The sequence below is a fragment of the Larus michahellis genome, chromosome 27 (genome assembly GCF_964199755.1).
Source record: "Larus michahellis chromosome 27, bLarMic1.1, whole genome shotgun sequence".
Classification (NCBI taxonomy): domain Eukaryota; kingdom Metazoa; phylum Chordata; class Aves; order Charadriiformes; family Laridae; genus Larus; species Larus michahellis.
In genome coordinates, this window is record NC_133922.1 from 1,345,201 (window position 1) to 1,365,682 (window position 20,482).

A 20,482-nucleotide genomic window follows, 5' to 3' on the forward strand; every position below is an offset into this window, starting at 1 on the left:
CTGAGGAACCTCAAAATCGGGCTGAAGGACCCAAACCCCCTCGTTATCACCCCCAAAAGGGGCCGAGGGACACCAAAAACGGGCTGAGGAACCTCAAAATCGGGCTGAAGGACCCAAACCCCCTCGTTATCACCCCCAAAAGGGGCCGAGGGACACCAAAAACGGGCTGAGGAACCTCAAAAACAGGCTGAAGGACACCAAAAAGGCTTTGGTGGACCCAAAACCCCCAGGTTATCACCCCGAAAACATCCTGAGGAACCTCAAAAGTGGGTTGAAGGACCCAAAACCCCTTGTTATCACCCCAAAAACATCCTGAGGAACCTCAAAAGTGGGCTGAAGGACCCAAAACCCCAGGTTATCACCCCAAAAATGTCCTGAGGAACCTCAAAAGTGGGCTGAAGGACCCAAAACTCCTTGTTATCCCCCCCAAAATGGGCTGAGGGACACCAAAAATGGGCTGAGGAACCTCAAGAAGGGTTTGAGGAACCTCAAAAATGTCCTGGGGACCCCGATGTCCCCAGTGTCCCCATTGGGTCATCACCATCGCCCCAACCCCACTGTCCCCAATGTCCCAAGAGAGTTGTCCCCAACCCCGATGTCCCCATTGGGTCATCGCCATCACCCCAATGTCCCTGATGTCCCCATGGGGTCGTCCCCAACGTCCCTGATGTCCCAAAGTCGTCCCCAACCCCGATGTCCCCATCGGGTCATCGCCATCACCCCAATGTCCCCGATGTCCCAAGAGAGTTGTCCCCAACCCCGATGTCCCCATCGGGTCATCACCATCACCCCACTGTCCCTGATGTCCCCATCGGGTCGTCGCCATCACCCCAACGTCCCCGATGTCCCAAGAGAGTTGTCCCCAACCCTGATGTCCCCATTGGGTCATCGCCATCACCCCAACGTCCCTGATGTCCCAAAGCTGTCCCCATCCCCGATGTCCCAAAGTTGTCCCCAACCCCGATGTCCCCATTGGGTCATCGCCATCACCCCAACGTCCCTGATGTCCCAAAGTTGTCCCCATCCCCGATGTCCCAAAGTTGTCCCCAACCCCGATGTCCCCATCAGGTCATTGCCATCACCCCAATGTCCCCGATGTCCTAAGAGAGTTGTCCCCAACCCTGATGTCCCCATCGTGTCATCGCCATCACCCCACTGTCCCTGATGTCCCCATTGGGTCATCGCCATCACCCCAACGTCCCCGATGTCCTAAGAGAGTTGTCCCCAACCCCGATGTCCCCATCGTGTCATCGCCATCACCCAACGTCCCCGATGTCTCAAAGTTGTCCCCAACCCCAATGTCCCCATTGGGTCATCGCCATCACCCCACTGTCCCCGATGTCCCAAGAGAGTTGTCCCCAACACCGATGTCCCCATTGGGTCATTGCCATCACCCCAACGTCCCCATCGTGTCATCGCCATCGCCCCAACGTCCCTGATGTCTCAAAGTTGTCCCCAACCCCGATGTCCCCATTGGGTCATCGCCATCACCCCAATGTCCCCGATGTCCCAAAGTTGTCCCCGCCCCCGATGTCCCAAGAGAGTTGTCCCCAACCCCAATGTCCCCATCGTGTCATCGCCATCACCCAACTTCCCCGATGTCTCAAAGTTGTCCCCAACCCCGATGTCCCCATCGGGTCATTGTCATCACCCCACTGTCCCCGATGTCCTAAAGTTGTCCCCAACGCCGATGTCCCCATAGGTCATCACCATCACCCCACTGTCCCTGATGTCCCAAAGTTGTCCCCAACCCCGATGTCCCCATCGGGTCATTGTCATCACCCCACTGTCCCTGATGTCCCAAAGTTGTCCCCAACCCCGATGTCCCCATCAGGTCATCGCCATCACCCCACTGTCCCCGATGTCCCCATGGGGTCGTCCCCATCGCGTCCCCCACACCCCACCTTCCCCATAGCGTCCTCCCCCGTGCTCACCTCCCCCCCGCCCCTCCCTTAACGTCACCCGCCTCCTTGTCCCCGCAGGCTCGTCCCCGGTGGCCTGTCACCCCCTGCAGCTGGGGGGCGCCTTGGTGGTGGTGGTGGCCCAGCTGGGGGGGGGCTCGGCCGTCTGGCGACGGGCCGGCGGCCCCGGCAGCCGTTTCGTCCGCTTGCAAGCCCTGGGCAACGGTCGCTTGCGACGACCCCACGCGGTGGCCAGCGCCCGCTTGGGGGGTCACTGGTACCTGGGGGTGGCCGACAGCTCCAAGGGGGGCACCAGCACCCTCTTCCGTTGGGGGGGCCGGGGCTTCTACCCCCACCAAGCCCTTCGGCCTTGGCACCGCGACACCCACCTGGAGTTCCTGGAGCTGGGGGGGCGGCCGGCTTTGGTGGTCTGCAGCGGCACGAGGAGACCTTTGGTCTATCGGTGGAGCGGGGGGGCCTTCGCCCCCCACACCGACATCCCCCACGTGCCCGACGTCTACGCGGCCAAGCACTTCCGCCTGCGGGGCCACGTCTTCCTCTGCCTCACCCGCTTCCTGGGGGACGCCAAGGTGAGGGGCGGGGCGGGGTGGGGGGCCGCCAGCAGAGTGGGTCCACGGGGGGGTCCGTCACCATCACGTGTTTATGGGGAGCCACCAGCAGAGCGGGTCCGTGGGAGTCCATCATCACGACGTGCCCATGGGGGTCCACCAGCATCATGGGTTCATGGAGGGTCACCAGCATCATGGGTCCATGGGGGGGGGTCCATCACCGTCACGTGTTTATGGGGGGCCACCAGCAGAGCGGGTCCATGGGGGTCCATCATCACGACGTGCCCATGGGGGTCCACCAGCATCATGGGTCCATGGGGGGGTCTGTCACCGTCACGTGTTTATGGGGGGCCACCAGCAGCATGGGTCTGTGGGGGTCCATCATCATGACGTGCCCGTGGGGGTCCACCAGCATCATGGGTCCATGGAGAGCCACCAGCATCATGGGTCCATGGGGGGGTCCATCACCGTCACGTGTTTATGGGGGGCCACCAGCATCATGGAGGGCCACCAGCATCATGGGTCCATGGGGGGTCCATCACCGTCACATGTTTATGGGGGGCCACCAGCAGAGTGGGTCCATGGGAGTCTATCACCATCATGTGTTCATGGACCAAACCTTTTTGAGATGCCACCACCCAACAAAACCCAACCCTTCCCATGGTGGCCATCACCCAACCAAACCTTTTCGAGATGCCACCACCCAACCCAACTCTTCCCATGGTGGCCACCACCCAACCAAATCTTTTTGAGATGTCACCACCCAACTCAACCCTTCCCATGGTGGCCACCGCCCAACCCAACCCTTCCCATGGTGGCCACCGCCCAACCAAACCTTTTCAAGATGCCACCACCCAACGAACCCCAACCTTTCCCATGATTCCTTCCGTCTCCAGGTGATGCGTTGGGAAGGTTCCATGTTCCGGGAGGTCCAGCAGGTTCCGGCGCGGGGTTCCTTGGTCTTCCAACCCTTGTCGTTGGCCGGCCAACGCTACGTCATCTTGGGCAATGACTACGCCCCCAGTCGCGTCTACCGCCTTGGAGCTGGGGGACACCTGGAACCCATCCAGGAGCTCCTGACCCCCACCCCCCGCGCCTTCGCCCCCCTGGCCATGGGGCACCGTCACTTTCTGGTGGCCTCCAGCTTCAAAGGAGCCACCCAGATCTACCGGCACGTCACCGTGGATTTGGGGGCTTGAGGGGTGACCGAGGGCCGTGAGGGACACCGAAGGTCACCTCACGATGGAGCTGGGGACAGGGGACGGGGGGGGGGACACGTCGCAGGGTGGAGGTGAGGTCCCCTGAAGGACGTGGGGACATGGGCCACGATGTCGTTGTGGAGGTGGCCCATGTCCCCACGAACACCCTGGAGCCGGACACCTGAGGGACGCGGGGACACGGGGACGTCACGCCACGGAGGTGAGTTCCTGGCGGATGTGGGGACATCAATTGTCACTTCATCGTGGACCTGGGCACCTGGGACATGGGGACGTCAACCGTGGGGACACCACCTCATCACCTCCTGGTGCCACCATCTACCCGATGTCCCCAAGGACATCATCGACCCAGTGTCACCATTGGCCCCACCTCACCTTGTCACCGCCTGGTGCCACCATCAACCCCATGTCCCCAAAGCCACTGTCAACCCCATGTCACCACTGGCCTCATGTCACCTCCTGTCCCACCATCAACCCCATGTCCCCAGAGCCACCGCCAACCCAGTGTCACCACTGGCCCCACCTCACCTTGTCACCTTCTGGTGCCACCATCAACCCCATGTCCCCAAGGCAATGGCCGACCTGATGTCACCTTGTCACCTCCTGGGGCCACCATCAACCCGATGTCCCCAAGGACATCATCAACCCCATGTCACCACTGGCCCCACCTCACCTTGTCACCTTCTGGTGCCACCATCTACCTGATGTCCCCAAAGCCACCGTCAACCCCATGTCACCAGTGGCCTCATGTCACCTCCTGTCCCACCATCAACCCGACGTCCCCAAGGCCACCGTCAACCCAACATCACCTTGTCACCTCCTGTCCCACCATCAACCTGATGTCCCCGAGGCCACCGTCAACCCAACGTCACCTTGTCACCTCCTGGTGCCACCATCAACCTGATGTCCCCAAGGCCACCGTCAACCCAGCGTCACCTTGTCACCTCCTGTCCCACCATCAACCCGATGTCCCCAATAACCAAAATGACCTTTTTTAACCTTTTTTTATTATTATTATTAATTTCCCCTTTTCTTGTAAGTTTTTTTTTGGGGGGGGTTCACCCCAAAATAAACCTCCCCCCCCCCCCCACCACCGGGGGCTGGGGACACGTGGGGACACCTCAGCACGTGCTGGCGGCTCCTGCAGAGAGATCGGGGGTGGGGGTCAGGGGACACCTGGGTGTCCCCTCCCCCGGACGCCTGGGTCCCCTCCCTGTGGGGGGGTGGGGGTTGGGGGCACCACCCTGGGGGGGGGTGGGGGAGTTGGGGACACTTACCGGGGCCAACGAGGTGGGACGTCTCCGGAGGGGGACGGCGGCGGCTGCGCGAGGGGACAAGGTGGGGGCTGTGACAACTCGGTGTCCCCCATGTCCCCAGTGTCCCCAGTGTCCTCAATGTCCCCCATATCCTCCATGTCCCCCCATGTCCTCCATGTCCCCAATGTCCCCCCATGTCCTCCATGTCCCCAATGTCCTCCATGTCCCCCCATGTCCTACATGTCCCCAATGTCCCCCCATGTCCTCCATGTCCCCCCATGTCCCCAATGTCCCCCCCATGTCCTACATGTCCCCCCCATGTCCTACATGTCCCCAATGTCCCCAATGTCCCCCCATGTCCCCCCCATGTCCCCCAATGTCCCCCCATGTCCTACACGTCCCCAATGTCCCCAATGTCCCCCATGTCCTCCATGTCCCTCCATGTCCCCAATGTCCCTCCATGTCCCCAATGTCCCCTGTGTCCCCCCATGTCCTCATGTCCTCCATGTCCCCAGTGTCCCCCCATGTCCCCCCATGCCCCACCATGGTCCCCATGTCCCCTCACGTCTCCACATCCCCGTGTCCGTCTCCGTCCCCCCCCCGTGTCCTCAATGTCCCCCCATGTCCCCCAAAGTCTCCATGTCCCCAATGGTGTCCCCGTGTCTCCCCATGTCCCCTTGTGTCCCATCCCCCCCCCCCCCCCCCATGTCCCACCTGGCTTTGCTCCAGCACTTGCACTTCCCACCTGGCAGGGGACAAAAGAGGTGACGGGGGGGGGGACGACACTGGGGGGGGACATGCCACCCCCCCCCCCCCCAAGGTGACATCAAGCCCAGGGGACTCCCTGGGGACATGGCACCCCCCCTTCAAGTGACACAGGGACCCCCTGCTGACACAGGGACCCCCCGGGTGACGTGGGGACACCCTCCCTCAGGTGACACAAAGACACCCCCCCCCCCCCCCCAGGTGACACAGAGGGGACATGGAATCGGGGGGACCCGCGGGTGACACTCACTGAGGAGGACGATGATGCCCACGAGGCAGAGGACGGCGGCCACCACCAGCCCTGCCACGCGCAGGTGGTGCCAGTCTGGGGACAGCGGGGACACTCCTGTCACCTCCTCCATGGGGACCTCCCCGTCACCCCCCCCCCCTTTGGGGACATCCCCGCCACCCCCCCCGGGGACCACCGTGTCACCTCCCCCAGGGACAACCCGTCAACCCCCACCTTGGGGACACCCTTGTCAACACCCTTGGGGACATCCGTGTCACCCTCCCCTTGGGGACACCCCTGTCACCTCCTCCTTGGGGACCTCCGTCACCCCCCCCCACTTTGGGAACATCCCCACCACCCCCCCACGGGGACCACCGTGTCACCTCCCCTGGGGACAACCCGTCAACCCCCACCTTGGGGACACCCTTGTCAACACCCTTGGGGACATCCGTGTCACCCTCCCCTTGGGGACACCCCTGTCATCCCCCCCCCCCTTCGGGGACATCCCCGCCACCCCCCCCTGGGGACCACCGTGTCACCTCCTCTGGGGACAACCCCTCAACCCCCACCTTGGGGACACCCTTGTCAACACCCTTGGGGACCTCCCTGTCACCCTCCCCTTGGGGACACCCCTGTCACCTCCTCCTTGGGGACACCCCTGTCATCCCCCCCCCCCTTCGGGGACATCCCCGCCACCCCCCCCTGGGGACCACCGTGTCACCTCCCCCAGGGACAACCCGTCAACCCCCACCTTGGGGACACCCTTGTCAACACCCTTGGGGACATCCGTGTCACCCTCCCCTTGGGGACACCCCTGTCACCTCCTCCTTGGGGACCTCCCTGTCATCCCCCCCCCCCTTCGGGGACATCCCCGCCACCCCCCCCTGGGGACCACCGTGTCACCTCCTCTGGGGACAACCCCTCAACCCCCACCTTGGGGACACCCTTGTCAACACCCTTGGGGACCTCCCTGTCACCCTCCCCTTGGGGACACCCCTGTCACCTCCTCCTTGGGGACCTCCCTGTCATCCCCCCCCCCCTTCGGGGACATCCCCGCCACCCCCCCCGGGGACCACCGTGTCACCTCCCCCAGGGACAACCCGTCAACCCCCACCTTGGGGACACCCTTGTCAACACCCTTGGGGACATCCCTGTCACCCTCCCCTTGGGGACACCCCTGTCACCTCCTCCTTGGGGACCTCCCCGTCACCCCCCCCCCCCTTTGGGGACATCCCCGCCACCCCCCCCGGGGACCACCGTGTCACCTCCCCCAGGCACAACCCGTCAACCCCCACCTTGGGGACACCCTTGTCAACACCCTTGGGGACCTCCCTGTCACCCTCCTCTTGGGGACACCTCTGTCACCTCCTCCTTGGGGACCTCCCTGTCATCCCCCCCCCCTTCGGGGACATCCCCACCACCCCCCCCTGGGGACCACCGTGTCACCTCCTCTGGGGACAACCCTTCAACCCCACCTTGGGGACGTCCCTGTCACCCTCCCCTTGGGGACACCCCTGTCACCCCCCCCGTCCCACTCACCATACTGGAAGGGACTGGTGGCATCTGGTGGGGAGGGGACGAGATCAGAGGGACCCGGACACCCGTGTCCCCCCCGGGGGGGGTGGGGGGGGGCACCAGTATGGACCCTCCCCACATCCCAGTATAACCCCTCCCCTCCCAGTATGAATCCCCCCTATCCCAGTACGACTCCTCCCCATTCCCAGTATGGCCTCCCCATTCCCAGTATAACCCCTCCCCTCCCAGTATGGATCCCCCCTATCCCAGTATGACACCCCCTCCCTCCCAGTATGACATACCGCCCCTCCCAGTATGAATCCCCCCTATCCCAGTATGACACCCCCTCCCTCCCAGTATGACCTCCCCATTCCCAGCATAACCCCTCCCCTCCCAGTATGGATCCCCCTGTATCCCAGTATGACTTCCCACCATTCCCAATATGACACCCCCTCCCTCCCAGTATGACTTACCACCCCTCCCAGTATGATCCCCCCCCATTCCCAGTATGAATCCCCCCTATACCAGTATGACACCCCTTCCCTCCCACTATGACCTCCCCATTCCCAGTATAACCCCTCCCCTCCCAGTATGGATCCCCCTATATCCCAGTATGGATCCCCCCTATCCCAGTATGACATCCCCTCCCTCCCAGTATGACTTACCACCCCTCCCAGTATGATCCCCCCATTCCCAGTATGAACCCCACCCCCATCCCAGTATGGCCCCTCCATCCCAGTCAATCCCCCCTCCCGTTCCCAGCACAGCCCCTCCCCTCCTCCCAGTTCGTCCCAGTTCGTCCCAGTCACTCACCAGGGGCGAGGGGGTTCCCTCTCGTTGGGGACAAAACTGGGGGGGGAGGGGACAAAAAACCAGTTGGGGGGGGGTCAACTGTCCCAGTGCCTCCCAGTTCCCTCCCAGCTCCCCCAGTTCCCCGCAATTGTGCCCAGTTCCCTCCCAGTTCCCCCCAGTTCATTCCCATTCCCCCCAGTTCCCTCCCAGTTCCCCCCTAATTCATTCCCAGTTCCCCCCAGTTCCCCCCAGTTCATTCCCAGTTCCCTCCCAGTTCCCCTAACCCCTCCCAGTTCCCTCCCAGTTTCCCCCAATTCCTTCCCAGTTCCCCCCAATTCCCCCCAGTTCCCCCCAATTAATTCCCAGTTCCCCCAACCCCTCCCAGTCCCCCCCAGTTCATTCCCAGTTCCCTCCCAGTTCCCCCAGTTACCCCCAATTCATTCCCAGTTCCCCCCAACCCCTCCCAGTTCCCTCCCAGTCCCCCCCAATTCCCCCCAGTTTCCTCCCAGTTCCCCCCCAATTCCCCCCCCAATTCATTCCCAGTTCCCTCCAATTCATTCCCAGTTCCTCCAGCCCCTCCCAGTTCATTCCCAGTCCCCCCCAAATCTCCCCAGTTCCCTCCCAGTTCCCCCCCAATTCATCCCCAGTTCCCCCAACCCCTCCCAGTTCCCTCCCAGTTCCCCCCCAATTCATCCCCAGTTCCCCCAACCCCTCCCAGTTCCCTCCCAGTTCATTCCCGGTTCCCTCCCGGTTCCCCCCAACCCCTCCCAGTTTATTCCCAGTTCCCCCCAAATCCCCCCAGTTCCCTCCCAGTTCCCCCCCCAATTCATTCCCAGTTCCCCCAGCCCCTCCCAGTTCCCACCCAGTTCCCTCCCAGTTCCCCCCAATTACCCCCAGTTCCCTCCCAGTTCCCCCCCAATTCATTCCCAGTTCCCCCAACCCCTCCCAGTTCCCTCCCAGTTCCCTCCAGTTCCCCCCAGTTCCCTCCCAGTTCCCCCCAGTTCCCCCAGCCCCTCCCGGTTCCCCCCACTTACCCCCAGTTCCCTCCCAGTTCCCCCCCAGTTCATTCCCAGTTCCCCCATCCCCTCCCAGTTCCCTCCCAGTCCCTCCCAGTTCCCCCCAGTTCCCCCCTAGTTGCCCCCCAGTCCCTCCCAGTCCCCCCTACTTACCCCCAATTCCCTCCCAGTTCCCCCCGAGTTCATTCCCAGTTCCCTCCTAGTCCCTCCCAGTCCCCCCCAGTCCCTCCCAGTTCCCTCCCAGTTACCTGCCAGCAGCGCCAGGACCTCCACGCTGACCCCTGCCATCTCGTCACCTTTGACCCCTGCGGGGGCGGGGGGGGGAACGACACCCCCACCCCCCCCCCCAAGTCCTTGAGCCTCCACGAGCCCGGGGGGGGGGTGGGGTGGGGGTGTGGGTGCCCCCCCCCTCCCCCTAACCCCCCCCCGGGGACCCAGGCGGGCGGGTGGGGGCGGGGCGGGTGAGTCAGGCACATTCCTTACTGGGGCGTTACTGGGAGCGCCCGGGTCCCTTAACTGGGAGAGGGGGGGGGTGGGGGGGGGGACACACGACACGACACCTCCCGGCCCCCCCCACCCCCTGACACCCCCCACCCCCCCTCCCAAAAAAAAGGAGACCCAGGGGGTCCGGGGACACCCCGCCCCCCCCACCCACCCAGGGGACCCAGGAGTTTGGGGACCCCCCCACCCACGGACCCCCCCCCCCACGGACCCCCCCCCACCCACCCACCCATGGGACACCCCCCTCCCCCAAGGGATTTCCCCCCCCCCCTCAAGGCACCCAGGTGTCCGGGACCCCTCACCCCCCCCCACCTATGGGACACCCCCCCCCACCTATGGGACACCCCCCCCCAAGGGAACCCAGGGGCGTCCGGGACCACCCCCACCCATGGGACCCCCCCCCACCCCACCCCACCCAAAAGGGGACCCAGGAGTCTGGGAACCACACACCCCCCCCCACCCCCCACCCATGGGACCCCCCCGCAAAAGGGAACCCAGGGGTCCGGGGACACCCCCCTCCCCCACCCATGGGACCCCCCCTCACCCAGGGGACCCCTGGAGGGCGGGGGGGGGGGGGCCCTGCTCACCTTCCCACACCAGTAACGGACAAGCCAGAACTGGGACGGGCTGGGAGGGGTGGGGGGGTGGGGGGGCCACGCCTTGGGGGGGGCGGGGGGGGGGAGGCGGGGCTACACCTGGAAGGGGCGGGGTCACAGCGCGGGGGGGTGGGGGGGCGGGGCCACAAGGTGCCAGGAGACACCCCCACCCCCATCCAACACCCCCCCCCCCCTCGCCGCCTGGGTGCCCCCACCTCCCCCCCACCCCCGGGGGGGGGTCCTAAGGGGGGGGGGGAGTCCCATGGGTGGCGGGGGGGGGGGTGTCCCAAAATGCCTGGGTCCCACCCAAGGAGGGGGGGTTTCCTATGGGTGGGGGGGTCCCCAGATGCCCGGGTCCCCCCCTTGCCGGGGGGGGGGGTGTCCATGGCTGGGGGGGTCCCCAGGGTGGGGGGTCCCCCCAGGACGCCTGAGTCCCACCCGTGGGGGGGGGGGGGGGTTTCCTATGGGTGGGGGGGTCCCCGGACACCTGGGTCCCTTGGGGGGGGTTGTCCCATGGGTGGGCCCCCCCCCCGCCCCCCGGACCCCTGGGTCTCCCCTTGGGTGGGGTGGGGGGGGTGGGGGTTCCCAGGATGTCTGGGTCCCCCCTCCCCTGCCCCCCTGGGTGCCCCCCCCCCGCTCCCCCCCCCGGAGGGTTGAATGGAGCCTTGTTCTGCCTCCCCTCTCACCGCCCCCCCCCCAGCCCCCCCCGCCCCTCCCCCTCCCCCCGGCCTTGACCCCGCTGCCCCCCAACAAAGGCACCCATTGAGGCCTCGCCCGGCCCCTCCTTCCCCCCCCTCCCCCCCCCAGGGGTGACTCTGGGGACACCCGGATGCCGCCGCGTCCCCTTGGGGGGCGGGGGGGGGGTGGGGGTGTCACACATTCCTGAGGGGGGCGGGGACAGGGAGGGCCCCCGGGTGACACTGATACCCCCCACCCAAGGGACCCCCGGGCGGCCGGCCCTGCCGCGGGTGCGGGTGACACTGTCCGTGTCACCGGCTGTGTCACAAGGTGGGTGCTGGGTGCCACTGGGTGCCACCGGCTGTGTCACTGTGTGGGTGCTGGGTGTCACCAGGTGTCACCGGCTGTAGCACAATGTGGGTGCCGGGTGTCACCGGCTGTGTCACCACGTGGGTGCCGGGTGTCACCGGGTGTCACCGACTGTATCACAGTGTGGGTCCTGGGTGTCACTGGGTGACACCAGCTGTAGCACAGTGTGGGTGTCAGTGGGTGACACCGGCTGTGTCACCGTGTGGGTGCCGGGTGTCACTGGCTGTGTCACAGTGTGGGTGCTGGGTGTCACCAGGTGTCACTGGCTGTATCACGGTGTGGGTGCCGGGTGTCACCAGGTGTGTCACCGGGTGGGTGCCGGGTGTCACCGGCTGTCACCGGCTGTAGCAAAATGTGGGTGCTGGGTGCCACTGGGTGACACCGGCTGTAGCACAATGTGGGTGCCAGGTGACACTGGCTGTGTCACCGTGTGGGTCCTGGGTGCCACTGGGTGACACCGGCTGTAGCACAGCGTGGGTGTCAGTGGGTGACACCAGCTGTGTCACCGTGTGGCTGCCAGGTGTCACCGGCTGTATCAGGGTGTGGGTGCTGGGTGTCACCATGTGTGTCACCATGTGGGTGCCAGGTGACATCAACTGTATCACGGTGTGGGTGCCGGGTGTCACCAGCTGTATCATGGTGTGGGTGACAGGTGACACCGGCTGTGTCACAGTGTGGGTGCTGGTTGTCACCGGCTGTGTCACAAGGTGGGTCCTGGGTGTCACTGGGTGACACCGGCTGTAGCACAATGTGGGTGCCAGGTGACACTGGCTGTGTCACCGTGTGGGTGCTGGGTGTCACTGGGTGTCACTGGCTGTATCACGGTGTGGGTGCCGGGTGTCACCGTCTGTATCACAATGCGGGTGCCGGTTGTCACCGGCTGCGTCACCGTGTGGGTGCCGGGTGTCACCGGCCGTGTCACGGTGTGGGCTGGGGACACGCGTGACACACACACCCCCCCCACGTGCTGCTGGGCGACTCTTTATTGCTGTTCCCGTGGTGACGCGTCCCCCGGGGTGACGTGTCCTTCTGCGGGGGGGGGTGTGGGGGGGGAAGGGTGTTAGGGGACCCCTGGCGTCCGGGTGTCCCCCGACCCCAGGGGACGCCCCCTCGGGTGTCCGGTTGACCCCCCGGGGTCTTTCCGGGGGTCCGGTTGCCCACCACTCACCACTCGCAGATGTACACCCTCTTCTTGGTGGTCCCGCCCTGGGCCGGGGGGGGCGAGGGGGTGACGGGGGGGACCTCGGTGGCCGTGAATTCGTCCACGCGGAAGATCCAGCGTCCCGGCACCCCCACGTTGCTCCGGCGGCCGATGGTCAGCACCGCCGGCGAGCGCGAGCCCGGGATGTTGTAGTAGTGGACGTCGTCCCCGCTGTTGAACCCGGCCTGGGATATGGCGGGGGAGGGGACGGGACACGGGACGGGGACACGGCACAAGGGACACGGGGTGACGGGGTCGGGGGGGTGAGGAGCCGGCGGCGGCTAAGAAACTGGGGGTCTGCCCCAAATCCCCTTAGTCCTGCCCCAAATCCCTTTAATCTTGCCCAAAATAACCTTAATCCTGCCCCAAATCCCCTTAAATGTGCCCAAAATAACCTTAATCCTGCCCAAAATTACCTTAATCCTGCCCCAAATCCCCTTAAATGTGCCCAAAATAACCTTAATCCTGCCCAAAATTACCTTAATCCTGCCCCAAATCCCTTTAATCTTGCCCAAAATAACCTTAATCCTGCCCAAAATTACCTTAATCCTGCCCCAAATCCCCTTAATCCTGCCCCAAATCCCCTTAAATGTGCCCAAAATTAACTTAATCCTGCCCAAATCCCCTTAAATGTGCCCAAAATTACCTTAATCCTGCCCCAAATCCCCTTAAATGTGCCCAAAATCCCCTTAATCCTGCCCAAAATCCCCAGATTTCCTGATTTCACCCCAAATACCCTTTAATTCCCCCCAAATCCTCCTAATTTCACCCCAAATTCCCTTTAATTCCCCCCAAATCCCCTAATTCCACCCCAAGTCCCAAATTCCACCCCAAATTCCCTTTAATTCCACCCAAATCCTCCAATTCCACCAGAATTCCCCCCAAATTCCTGTAATTCCCCCCAAATCCTCCTCATTTCACCCCAAATTCCCTAATTCCACCCCGAATTTCCTAATTTCATACCAAATCCCCTTAATTCCACCCCAAATTCCCTTTAATTCCACCCAAATCCTCCTCATTTCACCCCAAATTCCCTTTAATTCCCCCCCAAACTCCCGAATTCCCCCTCGAATTTCCTAATTCCACCCCAAACTCCCTTTAATTCCACCCAAATCCCCTAATTCGCCCCAGACTCCCGAATTCCACCCCAGATTTCCTAATTCCACCCCAAATTCCCTTTAATTCCCCCCAAATCCACTAATTCCCCCCCAAACTCCCGAATTCCCCCCCGAATTTCCTAATTCCACCCCAAACTCCCTTTAATTCCCCCCAAATCCCCTAATTCCACCCCAAACTCCCGAATTCCACCCCAAATTCCCTTTAATTCCCCCCAAATTCTCTTTAATTCCCCCCAAATTCTCTAATTCCACCAAAATTCCTCCCAAATTCCCTTAATTCCGCCCCAAATCCCCTAATTCCACCCCAAACTCCCTTTAGTTCCCCCCCAAACTCCCGAATTCCACCCCAGATTTCCTAATTTCACCCCAAAATCCCCTTAATTCCCCCCAAATCCCCTAATCCCGCCCCAAATTCCCTTTAATTCCCCCCAAATCCCCTAATTCCCCCCCCAAACTCCCTAATTCCCCCCCAAATCCCCTAATCCCACCCCAAACCCCCTTTAATCCCACCCCAAATTCCCCTCATTCCCCCCCAAATTCCCCTCTTCCCCCCCCCGCCAAAACTCCCGCATTCCCCCCCCCCCCCTCACCCCCCCCCCCCCCAAAAGTTCCTAATCCCACCCCAAATTCCCCAATCCCACCCCAAATCCCATCCCGGCCCCCCCCCCCACCATCTCCCCCTCCCCAGCCAGGTGGGTGGCCCTGGTCCCCTTGGCTGGGGGTGAGGGGGGGGGGATGGGACACCCCCCTCCCCCCCCCCCCCCCGCTGTCCCCCGTGTCCCCACCTGGGCGGGGGTCCCCCCCAGGCCCGTGTGGGCGTCGCCCTGGTTGGAGATGCCCGTGGTCCACTGGATGTCCCCGTAGTTGAGGACGACGTAGGAGGTGGCCCCGTCGGTGGCCAACACGGCCTGGAAGGTGTTGACCTACGGGGCGGGTGGGGGGACACACGGGACACGTCGTCACCGCGTCGTGGTGGCCCCCCGTCTCCATCTCCGTGTCTCCGCCTTCTGGGCCCGTCCCCGCGTTTGCCACGTGGGTAGGTGACACCCGTCATGGGGGGGCCACCACCGTCGGCCACCTCCCTCGTCCCCCCGCGTCCCACCTTCTTGGAGGCGGCCCCAAAGTAGGAGACGCGATCCCAGGTGGCCACGAAAGCCCAGGTGGGTCGAGGGGGAGGCTCTGAGGGCGTCGCGGCGGTGGCCAGGTCACGGGTCAGGCGGGCCAGCAGCTCCGGCTCCCGGCTCTGCCGGTAGAAGACGTCACCTCCCAGTCTGGTGTCCACGTCGGCCCAGTACGGAGCCACGAAGGGGCGGTGGCCGGGCAACGGGAAGGGCTCGGGGGTGAACTCGGGGACCCCGGTCCCAAAGGACACCACCCCATTGTTGTTCACCTGTAGGAAGCAACCGTCACCCCGCGGTGACCCACCTGTCATCCATGGTGGCCCTCAACCATGGTGGCTCCCAACCATGACGTCTCCAATCCATGGTGGCCCCAGGCATCTTGACCCTCAACCCATAGTGGCCTCCAAACTATGCTGGTCCCCAACCTATGGTGGCCTCCAACCCATGGTGGCCTCCAACCCACGGTGCCACCCAGCCACGGTGTCTCCAACCCATGGTGGTCGCCAACCCATGGTGGTCCCCAACCAAGGTATCTCCACCCACAGTGTCTCCAACCCATGGTGGCCCCAGGCATCTTGACCCTCAACCCATGGTGGCCTCCAACCCATGGTGGCCTCCAACCCACGGTGCCACCCAGCCACGGTGTCTCCAACCCATGGTGGTCGCCAACCCATGGTGGTCCCCAACCAGGGTATCTCCACCCACAGTGCCTCCAACCCATGGTGGCCCCAGGCATCTTGACCCTCAACCCATGGTGGCCTCCAACCCATGGTGGCCTCCAACCCATGGTGCCACCCAGCCATGGTGTCTCCAACCCATGGTGGTCGCCAACCCATGGTGGTCCCCAACCAGGGTATCTCCACCCCCAGTGTCTCCAACCCATGGTGTTTTCAACCATGGTGGCCCAAACTCATGGCGTCACCCAACCGTGGTGTCTCCACCCATAGCGTCACCCAACCATGGTGGCCCCAACTCATGGTGGCCCCCAGCCCATGGTGTCTCCACCCATGGTGGCCTGAACTCATGGTAGCCCAAACCCACGGTGGCCCCCAACTCATGGTGGCCCCAACCCATGGTGTCACCCAACCACGGTGTCTCCACCCATGGTGTCACCCAACCACGGTGGCCCCAACCCATGGTGTCACCCAACCACGGTGTCTCCACCCATGGTGTCACTCAACCATGGTGTCCCCAACCCGTGGTGTCCCCAACCCATGGTGTCCCCAACCCATGGTGTCACCCAACCACGGTGTCTCCACCCATGGTGTCAGTCAACCATGGTGTCCCCAACCCATGGTATGACCCAACTCTTGGTGTCCCCAACCATGGTGTCCCATAGCGCCCCAACCCACAGCACCCCCCTGCCATGGGGCCCAGGACCCACATAGAGGGAGCGGTGGGGACGTCCGTAGAAGGAGAAGATCTCCCAGAGGAAGATCTCGGGGCTCATCCCGTCGTCTTCATGGGGGGTGGCCTCGTCCCCAACCTCCGGCCCGAAGGGGTAGAGCAGTCCATCTTGGGGGGGGGGGGGGGGGGGCACCCGTCAGCGACCCACGGCGAGGAGTAAGAACCGCCCCCCCCATCTCACCGTGGGTCTGAGTCCCCCATGGTGGCCCCAGAACCCCCCATGTCACTGTGGGACCTTCCAGTACGGATCTGGGACCTTCCAGGATGGGCACGGGACCCCCCAAAAAGGGTATGGGACCCCCCCCAACCCCCCCCCCAACCCCTCCCCCCACCGTTATGGGCCTGGGACCCCCAGTATCACCCCAGAACCTCCCAGTATGGGCCTGGGACCTCCTGATGTGGGCCTGGGACCTCCCAGTGTCACCCCAGAACCTCCCAGTATGGGTCTGGGACCTCCTGATGTGGGCCTGGGACCTCCCAGTGTCACCCCAGAACCTCCCAGTATGGGCCTGGGACCTCCCAGTGTCACCCCAGAACTTCCCAGTATGGGTCTGGGACCTCCCAGAGTCACCTCAGAACTTCCCAGTATGGGTCTGGGACCTCCCAGCATCACCCCAGAACCTCCCAGTATGGGTCTGGGACCTCCCAGTGTCACCTCAGAACTTCCCAGTATGGGCCTGGGACCTCCCAGTGTCACCCCAGAACTTCCCAGTATGGGTCTGGGACCTCCCAGTGTCACCTCAGAACCTCCCAGTATGGGCCTGGGACGCCAGTGTCACCCCAGGACCTCCCAGTATGGGAGTATGGGACCCGTGTCCCCACTCATCCGGGTGTCCCATGGGTGCCCCCCCCATCCCCATGGTGTCCCCCACTTACCCGGGGGTCTCGTGGGTGACCCCCACGTCCCCAGGGGTCCCCACTCGTCTGTGTGGCTGAGGAGGAGGAGGAGGAGAACGGGGGGAGCCGTCATCTGGCCGGGCCTGGGGGAGCGGGGGGGTGAGGGGTGCTCGTCCTTCCTTCTTCTGGCCGGCCCTCTGTCCATCCTTCATCCACCCAGCCATGTCTTCTTCAGCCAGCCATCCATCCTTCATCCATCCATGTCTTCTTCAGCCAGCCATCCATCCTTCATCCATCCACCCATCCTTCATCCATCCACCCATCCATGTCTTCTCCATCCATCCATCCATCCATCCATCCATCCATCCTTCATCCACCCATCCTTGTCTTCTTCATCCATCCACCCATCCTTCATCCATCCATGTCTTCTTCATCCATCCATCCACCCATCCTTGTCTTCTTCATCCATCCACCCATCCTTCATCCATCCCTCATCCATCCATCCATCCTTCATCCACTCATCCATGTCTTCTTCATCCATCCATCCATCCATCTTTCATCCACTCATCCATGTCTTCTTCATCCATCCTTCATCCACCCATCCATGCCTTCTTCATCCATCCATCCATCCATCTTTCATCCACTCATCCATGTCTTCTTCATCCATCCTTCATCCACCCATCCATGCCTTCTTCATCCATCCATGCCTTCATCCATCCATCCATCTATCCTTCTTCCATCCATCCATCCGTCCTTCATCCACCCATCTGTCCTTCATCCATCCACATCTTCTTCATCCACCCATCCGTGTCTTCTTCATCCATCCATCCATCCTTCATCCACCCATCCATGTCTTCTTCATCCATCCATCCATCCATCCATCCATCCTTCATCCACTCATCCATGTCTTCTTCATCCATCCTTCATCCACCCATCCATGTCTTCTTCATCCATCCATGCCTTCATCCATCCATCCATCTATCCTTCATCCACCCATCCATGTCTTCTTCATCCACCCAGCTGTCCTTCACCCATCCATCCAGCCAGCCAGCCATGTCTTCTCCACCCATCCACCCAGCTGTCCTTCATCTGTGTCCCCCCCATGTCTTCATGTCCTTCTCGTGTCCCTTTCCATGTCCCTCAGTGCCCCTCTCTGTGTCCCCCAATGTCCCCATGTCTCCAGATGTCCCCTCCCATGTCCCCATGTCTTGCAATGTCCCTCCATGTCCCCCTGTCCTTCTCATGACCCGTCCCATGTCCCTCCATGTCCCCCTCCATGTCCCCATGCATCCAGATGTCCCCAGGTGGCCAGAGATCCTTGTGTCCCCTCCCACGTCCTCCATGCTCCTGCCATGTCCCCATGTCCTGCAATGTCCCCCTAAGTCCTTCTCATGTCCCTCAATGTCCCTCCCATGTCCCCCTCCACGTCCCCATGTGTCCAGATGTCCCCAGGTCCCCACATCCTTCTCATGTCCCCTCCCATGTCCCCCAGTGACCCCATGTCCCCTCCCATGTCCCTCAATGTCCCCCTCCATGTCCCCATGTCCCCTCCCATGTCCCCCAGTGACCCCATGTCCCCTCCCATGTCCCTCAATGTCCCCCTCCATGTCCCCATGTCCCATCCCCATGTCCCCTCCCATGTCCCCCTCCATGTCCCCATGTGTCCCCATGTCCCCTCCCATGTCCCCATGTCCCCAGGTGTCTCCATGTCCCCTCCCATGTCCCCCCGTGTCCCCCTCCATGTCCCCGTGTCCCGTCCCCAAGTCCCCTCCCATGTCCCCCTCCATGTCCCCATGTCCCCTCCCATGTCTCTCAATGTCCCGCTCCATGTCCCCACTTCCCCCAGTGTCCCCATGTCCCCTCCCATGTCCCTCAATGTCCCCCTGTATGTCCCCATGTCCCGTCCCCATCTCCCATGCCCGTGTCCCCCAGTGTCCCCTTGTCCCCTCCCATGTCCCCCTCCATGTGTCCCCATGTCCCCTCCCATGTCCCCCAGCATCCCCGTGTCCCCTCCCATGTCCCTCAATGTCCCCCTCCATGTCCCCATGTGTCCAGATGTCCCCATGTCCTGTCCCCGTGTCCCCCAGTGTCCCCATGTCCCCTCCCATGTCCCCCTCCATGTCCCCACGTCCCGTCCCCCTGTCCCCCAGTGTCCCCATGTCCCCTCCTATGTCCCTCAATGTCCCCCTCCATGTCCCCATGGGTCCAGATGTCCCTGTGTCCCCTCCCATGTCCCTCAGTGTCCCCCTCCGTGTCCCCATATCCCCTCCCGTGTCCCTCGATGTCCCCCTCTGTGTCCCCGTGTCCTGTCCCCAGGTCCCCTCCCATGTCCCCCAGTGTCCCCGCACTCACCGAGGTCCCATGGTGGTGGCTGGTGGTGGCAGCGTGACTGGTGTCACTTTATGGCCAGGGTTGGGGACAGCCCCGGGGGGGGTGGGGGGGTGGGTGACGGGGACAGGGACGCAGGTGGCACCTCCCAGGGCCCCGGGCACTTCCTTCTCTGCCCCCACCGCCACTGGGGGGGACTGGGACAAACTGGGATGGACTGTTGGCTCTTGCCGGGGGGGACACTTGGGGGGGGACTGGGACATGCTGGGGGACACTCCCCCCTGCATTGGCAGGCACTGGGGGGGGACACTGGGACAAACTGGGGGGGACTGGTAACACTGGGGGAGGACCGGAATGCACTTGGGGGCATACTGGGGGAGACTGGAGCGGACTGGGGAGACACTGGGGGGGGGGGGGGGGGCGACGTTTGCGGGGAGTGGGACATACTGGGGGGAAAACAGGGACATGGGGGGACACCGGGAGGAACGGGGGACACCGGGGGCACACTGGAGGGGACTGGGACAAACCGGGGGAGACTGGGATGTGCTGGGGGCACACTGGAGGGGACTGGGACAAACTGGGGGAGACTGGGATGCACTGGGGGCACAGTGGAGGGGACTGGGACAAACTGGGGGAGACTGGAAGGGACTCTTGGGGGGACTGGGATGTACTGGGGACATGCTGGAGGGGACTGGGACTAATTGGGGGAGACTGGAAGGGACTTGCAGGGGGGCTGGGATGTACTGGGGACACACTGGAGGGGACTGGGACAAACTGGGAGAGACTGGAAGGGACTCTTGGGGGGACGGGGGTGTACTGGGGGCACAGTGGAGGGGACCGGGACAAACTGGGGGAGACTGGAATGTACTGGGGGCACACTGGAGGGGACTGGGACAAACTGGGGGAGACGGGGAGGGACTCTTGGGGGGACTGGGATGTACTGGGGGCACAGCGGAGGGGACTGGGACAAACTGGGGGAGACTGGGATGTACTGGGGACACGCTGGAGGGGGCTGGGACAAACTGGGATGCACTGGGGGCACACTGGAGGGGACTGGGACAAACTG

General features: G+C 63.3%; 3 protein-coding genes across 3 annotated transcripts; 1 reads left to right on the forward strand and 2 right to left on the reverse strand.

Moving 5' to 3' along the window:
* The first annotated feature begins 1,821 nt into the window (after positions 1-1,821).
* On the forward strand, positions 1,822-4,814 carry LOC141735012 (leucine-rich repeat LGI family member 4-like). Its single transcript, XM_074567428.1, has 3 exons — positions 1,822-1,834; positions 1,983-2,491; positions 3,367-4,814. Exons 1-3 carry the CDS (start codon positions 1,822-1,824, stop codon positions 3,667-3,669), a joined length of 825 nt encoding a protein of 274 aa, XP_074423529.1. The 3' UTR covers positions 3,670-4,814.
* On the reverse strand, positions 3,805-12,042 carry LOC141735013 (uncharacterized). Its single transcript, XM_074567429.1, has 9 exons — positions 11,832-12,042; positions 10,349-10,456; positions 9,509-9,565; positions 8,266-8,301; positions 7,477-7,500; positions 5,959-6,033; positions 5,658-5,688; positions 4,965-5,008; positions 3,805-4,828 (listed from the first exon to the last, which is right to left on the reverse strand). Exons 1-9 carry the CDS (start codon positions 12,040-12,042, stop codon positions 4,809-4,811), a joined length of 606 nt encoding a protein of 201 aa, XP_074423530.1. The 3' UTR covers positions 3,805-4,808.
* Positions 12,043-12,568: 526 nt separating this feature from the next.
* Positions 12,569-19,679, reverse strand: LOC141735014 (sushi, nidogen and EGF-like domain-containing protein 1). The gene is made up of 6 exons (XM_074567430.1): positions 19,441-19,679; positions 17,128-17,231; positions 16,229-16,359; positions 14,826-15,113; positions 14,509-14,646; positions 12,569-12,790 (listed from the first exon to the last, which is right to left on the reverse strand). Exons 1-6 carry the CDS (start codon positions 19,677-19,679, stop codon positions 12,569-12,571), a joined length of 1,122 nt encoding a protein of 373 aa, XP_074423531.1.
* Between the last annotated feature and the right edge of the window lie 803 nt (positions 19,680-20,482).